This window comes from Trichechus manatus, unplaced genomic scaffold, assembly GCF_000243295.1.
Source record: "Trichechus manatus latirostris isolate Lorelei unplaced genomic scaffold, TriManLat1.0 scaffold00039, whole genome shotgun sequence".
NCBI classification, from domain to species: Eukaryota; Metazoa; Chordata; class Mammalia; order Sirenia; family Trichechidae; genus Trichechus; species Trichechus manatus.
Window position 1 is genome coordinate 10563909 of NW_004443975.1, and position 6692 is coordinate 10570600.

The window sequence follows — 6692 nt, forward strand, 5'->3', positions numbered from 1 at the left end:
CACCCTCAAAAAAGAGTGTGAAGGGTAATAGTGGCTACAGGTGATGAGGTTATGAACTTAGAAATTTTATTCCTAGAAGAGGTGATATATTTTTAAAAACATTTCTAAATTGAAATCAACGCATGCTAGTAAACCTATTACCAAGGCATACAGATGGGTCTGTAATGAAAATTTTTATCTTTATCTTCTTACCCTGAACTTCAGGATAGCCTCAGAAAATAAATACAAATTATGTAAAAATAAAAAATATATAGTAATTAAATCATCATTTATTGAATATGTGACAGACTTAGTTGCTAGGCTAGGTTCTTAGCATGATATTATCCCCTACTCCTCATAGTATTCATATAGTACAGTTATACACAAATTCTACACACCTGTGGTCAGAGACGTTAAATTATACACTCAGAGTCCCACAGCTAAGTGAATCATTGAGTCAGTATCAGAACCCTGATCTGTTTTCAAAGCCCATGCTTTTCCCATTGCTTTACTCATTTTAAAAAACACTAGCAAATGTTTGAATGGGGCTCAAAAAGAGACCAAAAAATACTACAATGTTATATAGAAATTAAAGAGAGAAATACTAGCAATAATTTCAGATAAACCTAATTTTTATAGTGCAAAGCTATAAATTGAGTTATGTAATTTTAATCCTGTTCGTTTATGTTGTTTCGAGATTGTTATTACTGATTCACATTTTGTTGACAGTAGGGTTTGATGCTATATATAACTTTGTCTCCAAGCCTTTAATCACCTTTAAATAAAAAGTTTATTTAAAGCTGATTTTTTTAAAGGAATAAAACAAAACCTTTTTTTTTTTTAAAAGAATCTCAATGCAGAACAATTTAGTTTTATCAGTATGCAGTATTAAAGAAAATCATGTTACTCAAGACTAATCCTCACAAAGGAGAGCTGTTATTTTTTACCAACTAAAATTGCATTGCCTGTCTTAGCCCTTTTAGCTTTGATATTACACAATTCTTGATAAATTTCTAATGGGGGGGGTATGCCCATTGTTTCTAATTGTACTTACAAGTAAAGATTATGCAAAATACATATAAAGATGGAGTGGTTTTTGTTGATGGAGAGTCCAGAGCATCACTGTTCAATAGAAATATAATGTAGGCCACATAAGTAATTAAAGACTTTCTAGTATTCACAGTTTAAAAGTATAAAGATTTAAACAGTTGAAATTAATTTTACTGTATTTCGTTTAACGTAATATATCCAAAATAATATCACTTCAGTGTGTAATCAGTATTTTAAAATTATTAATAAGATATTTTACATTCTTTTCTTCATACTAAATCTTTTCAATCTGGCTTGTGCTTCACACTTCCAGCACATCTCATTTCAGACCAGCCACATTTCAGGTGCTCAGTAGCTACCTGTGGTTGGTGGCTGCCATATCGGACAGTGCAGGTACAGGAGGACCCATCCCCTGCATCTCCATTCATGGGGCAGCCCCAGAGGTCCCTCCAAGAGAATCCTACAATTTCTGGAAACATAGTTTGAAAGCTGTAGTGATTCCTAAGGACTCTTTTAATTCTAAACTTTAGTTTTATAACTTACCCCTGTACTTCAAACCAGATGACAAATTTGCCAAGAGCTGACTGTCCAATTTACCCTTCTTCCTCCTTGCAACTTTTTTATGCATCACCTCTCAGACTAGAACCAGAGGATAAATTAAAAGCAGAGCTATTAACTTTTTGTAGAAAGTTATCTGAACCATAACTTTCAGTGGTTGAGAGTAGTTAGTTTAGAAAGCGTTCTGTTTCATATCTTGGTAGTCTGGAGTAAGCAAAGATAGGGTTTATATCAACAGAGAAGAATAATAAAAATTTACCAGGGCTAGTGTTTTAAGAAATAGAACTATGAATCTGAAGCAAAAGCCACACATCATTTTTTATACATTCTTAAAATTTTATATCAGCAGAATCTTCTTAGCAACAATTTGCTTTTTGGTATTTCTGATTTTTTTTTTTTCCTGATATTTCAGGATATTTTAGATGAAATGAGAAAAGAATTAACAAAACTAAAAGAAGAGCTCATTGATGGTGAGTGTCTAATCACATTTTCTATTCCTTTAAAATAATGTTTAAGAATAACCACTTTAAAGAAAATGCCAGTAAATTAAGAAATATCCAGTTCCTTACTTGAGAGCATAAAAAAATTACTTTTCTGTTGTAATCCTGTCTCCTTCATATAATGGAAACTATGTGTGAAATTAAGGATAAACAACACCCTTGACTGAGTTCCAGGTGTGGAGTAGTGCTAGCGGGAAGACGAGGTGAACAGATCTTTCTAAAGGTTACCTCCACTCATCCATCCCACTGCCCTCTTGTTATTGAGCCCATAGAATTCATGTTTTCACAGTGCACCAAAGGGTGACTAAATTAATGCACAAATATAGAAATAGTATTCCTCTTAGTAATAAGAAAGCAATGATACATGCTGTGAAAGATGCAAAATCAGTGTGTCTTTTTATTAGTGCAAGTTTGAATACGATCCTTAAGGTTGCTGAAAAATGATGCACTCATTTGTTTTACCTTATCATGATACTTACTTTCAGTACTTTTCCTTTTCTACCCAGCAATCAGGCAGGAACTGAGCAAGTCAAATACTGCGTAGAAAAACAAACTAAGGAGAGATAGGACTTTAATCTGGAGAAAAGAAATACCCAGAAACAACAGCTGTCAACAACAACAAGCCCCAAGATTTCATGAGCTGTAAGAAGAACATGGAGACAAACAGTTGGAAGGAGGGAGAAACCAAGCGATTTTGGAAAGCCTTCAGACCTATCACTCTGGCGATAAGCTGTTTCCCTCCTAGTGTGCTGCTTTTTTCTGACCTTTACAGCAGGGTGGAAGAGAGTCGTCGTGTAAGAGTTCCTGTAACAGTTATGCAGAAAATACTATACCCGGCAGGCGAGATCACGGTACACTGAAATATTTTCATGTCAAGATAAAATTGCACATTTTCCATAATCCATTGCTAAAATAAAGAAGAGAAAGGCTTAAGAAGTTTTTCGTTCCCCCCAGAGAGTGCTGATGAAGAATTCAGCAAGTTATGCTATTGTATTGTAAATGTGTGTCTCAGGTCTGTCTTCCTATCATGTTTGATATTCCATGAATAATTGAGATCAGCCCTGGATAGGTTATGATCATAAAATGTGGAACAGATGGAACTGTGTGTGTTTTCAAAGGGTGATATTTATAAGAAAGTGTCCTGAAAATGATGGGTTCAGCTTGAGGAATTTTAGAATGATAGGAAGCCTCTTGAGTTAACCTTCATGCAGTTTTGTAGATTAAAACATAAAATTCGTCCAGAATTTAAAGATTTAGATGCCTTCCTAAATTGTCACAATGCTTTTACCAAATCTATGGCTCTTACGTAACACAAACCAGTGGTCAAATATAAAACAATATATTGTAGATTTACTGTAGGTTTTCAGCCTTTTTTAGAATTATGCATGTGGACATTTTTATAATGTAATTACAACCACCACAAAATTAGCTTTTTTAATTGCAGACTGTAATGCATGTCACACTAATGTGTAGTGGGCTTTTCAAAGCCTAGTCCCAGGGAAAACATTTTGTAGAGTCTAGGGGAATGGGAGGAAGGGAAGGAATAGCTTTTAATTTAAAGTTAATTTCTGCACTATCTTTTTCTCAATTACCTGCATGAATAATAATGAGGAATATTTTGTGACTTTAATTGGTGAATACGTTAACAGAACCAAGTGCTTAATCTTTTACATCATGTCTCCAGCTATTTGTATTTTAACTTCAATAATCTCAATGACCTGAAACATGATTCTGAGCTTCACAAGAAGTTTATCTTGTCGTGAAACTCAAAAGTTTGATCACTGAATTTGGCAGTTATTATTACCGAGGTGCCCCTGCAGTTATCCAGGTGTTCAGGTACATGCTCCTGACTGAAGCTGCTTTTGAATGTTGTTATGTTGAGATACAAGAAATAACAACGATGGCAACAATTAAAGTCACAGAAATCATTAAGGGAGCTCTGCATAATTTTTTTTTTTAAATAAAGTGAAGTGAGACTTAGGTGGTGGGAAGAAGGAATTAGATACTCTCCTTACCACCGTGTGTGTGTGTGTGTGCGTGCGTGTGTGCAAGAGAGATTGTGTATATACGTGATCCACTCCCTTTTCTTTTCTTTGAAACTGATAAGATTAAAATAGGTGAGAAATACTATATGTTGCAATTATAGCTTTTTGGAAAATTTAGCAAATCAAAAATTATCCAGGCTCTCCATCTTGATTTATGCTTGACTTGTTATAAGTGCCATATTTGCTTTGAAATGTTTGATTATCAGAAGTTTTACTAAAATTTTGAAGAAATAATCCATTTTCATTGGCCTTCTAGATTTCTTACATCTTGATTCATTAGACAGAAGCTTTTGTTGATGGCATAGTTTTCTCAGTGCTGCAGTATTGCAGCTGTTACCACTTCAGAGAGACTTGAATGAGGGAATTCTTTTCCTTGTTAAATAGTTCCTGTTTTCTGTAGAAACTTCATTTTAAGGTTAAACTGTGATGGATGAGCTATCATAATTCAAGTATAAAGTTCTTTTTTCTAGCCAGTATTCATTGCCATGCAGTAGTAGTGAAGGAGTTAAAGATGCAGCAAGCTTATAAAGTACTATTTTCTAAAAGAAATAGGAGGCGTTTTCATCTTTATTATTGTAATTTTGGTTATACAAACACTGAGGATATGAACGTTTATGCCCCCTATGAATCTGGTCAGAAGCCACTTTTGATTTTGTTGGTTAAGTAGTCTATAGTAGGATAGAGTACTGGGTACAAGCGGTCCAAAGGAAGATAAAGACTAAAATTAAAATGCTAGATCTTAAAAGGAACTGGTTTATGCACTAAACGTTTTGTGCCTTGGTCTAATGTTAACATGATGTCTGTGTAAAATGACAACCAAGAACCAGTGTTGAATAACACTATATTTTCCATCATTTTGCATTAGTATCCCAGATTGCTCAATGTGTTCTTCCCAAGAAGTTTGATTGAGTTACTGTATACATTTGCTGTCATACATGATGGTGTGTCATTGTTAAGAGATTTCAGTAATTAAAATGGGAAACAGAAGCTTAAGTTATTTTCCTTATTAACAAAACTCTGTTCCGTGGAGCCACGTTATTCTAGTGGTTTTTGTGCTTTTGTACATTGGCTGTCTTAAGCTGAGGACAGTTTAGGGGATCCTTTCTAATTACAGGAAGGTACTGCTTTCCTCGCCACTGTGACCTGATCTGTGACAGATGTGTACTGTACACTGTGTAAACAGCTAACAGGTCAACTGCAAACACACTGAATGTCCGAACCTTAGTGCTGGGGCTGAGATCTCTTCAGAACAGACTTCGTGATTTAAACGTTCGTTTCAAAATTTGCAGCAAGTGTCCATCAAAACTGAAGATGAAACACTAATGAATGTTGAATTCTCATGCTCTAGGTGTACTTCCTTTTAGTTTTTTTTTTTTTTTTTCAGTTCTCTGCTGTTTTTACCATACTGTTTCATTTAAATTTCCTACATGCTAACTTCGTTTGTGCGATTGAAATAAAATTGCAGTACATACATGTTGCTTGTTTGTGACACTTAGATTATCTCCTCAAATCATCTGTTGGTTCTAAAAATGTTATATTGAATGTGAAAAACAATTTTTAATGTCCATAGCTTCACTGCTTCTCAAGGTTTACATATTGCTTCACTGTTCTTTACAGAAATATTTCATAAAGTTGATGAATACTAAGTAATGTATACAAAGGGAATGTGTGAAAATTACTGTAACTGCCGTTGGTTTGAAATAACTGTTGAGTGATCTCTGTATGTTGTTCTTGTTTCTCTCAGCCCAGCTTGACACAGTGTCTTACTCCTGTAGTCAAGAGAATGATAAATTTTAAATTTTACTCCATTTTGTTCTGCAATATAGTCAGACACTTAAACTCATTTGCGCAGTTACAATTTTTCTTTATAAAGTTTGCAGGGTAAAGGACATTGCATGGGAAAGGTCATTAGCAAGTAATGAAGGTTGCATTTCATTTGAAAATTCTCATGTTTTCATTAGAAGCACAACAATCTTTGTCTTTTCTTTTTATCAGACCCCAATTTTCCTTTTTTTCCTTCCATTTTCTTCCCCTCATGGAGTGATGTTCCTGTCAGTCATTAACATTTGCAACCATCACACAGTCCGCAGTTCTAAAAAGATCAAGTGGTTTTGTCCTCTGGTCTGTCTCAGGTGCTTGCTTGTCTTCATATATAAATCAGAACGTTCGTCTGCAAACTGAAAGTCACTTCCCATTCAAAAATGAATTAACAGATGGTAACCTTTGCCTAGCTACAGCGTATTTGTATCTCTTACATTTGTACATCATTTCTGTGCCACTGTGAAGAATTAATTTTTAAACTCTTAAGTAGTGTTACTCATAAAGTGCAGTCTACAAAGGCATGCTACAGGAGCTCTCTAATCATGTTTTGTAGTCATCAGAACTTCATAATCCCATTACCCTTTAAATTCTGTCAATTATAAGCATAGAAATGGCATCATATAAAGCAGTGTGAAGGAACTCTCCAGGAGCTCTTAATTGCTTTATGTAGCTCTCACAAAATCTACTTTCCTAAAGGCATTTACTGCAGCACCCCAAACCTGTTCCTGATAGTACCATT

The 6692-nt window shown here is 34.6% G+C and overlaps 1 protein-coding gene across 1 annotated transcript in view; it reads left to right on the forward strand.

The window, feature by feature from the left end:
• Nucleotides 1-5481, forward strand: part of ENAH (ENAH actin regulator) — an 83249-nt gene extending 77768 nt beyond the window's left edge. The window contains exons 15-16 of the mRNA XM_023730865.1: nucleotides 2000-2057; nucleotides 2594-5481. Coding sequence (XP_023586633.1) covers nucleotides 2000-2057; nucleotides 2594-2631 — 96 coding nt within the window. The 3' untranslated portion in view covers nucleotides 2632-5481. The remainder of the gene's footprint in view (nucleotides 1-1999; nucleotides 2058-2593) is intronic.
• Nucleotides 5482-6692: the final 1211 nt, after the last annotated feature.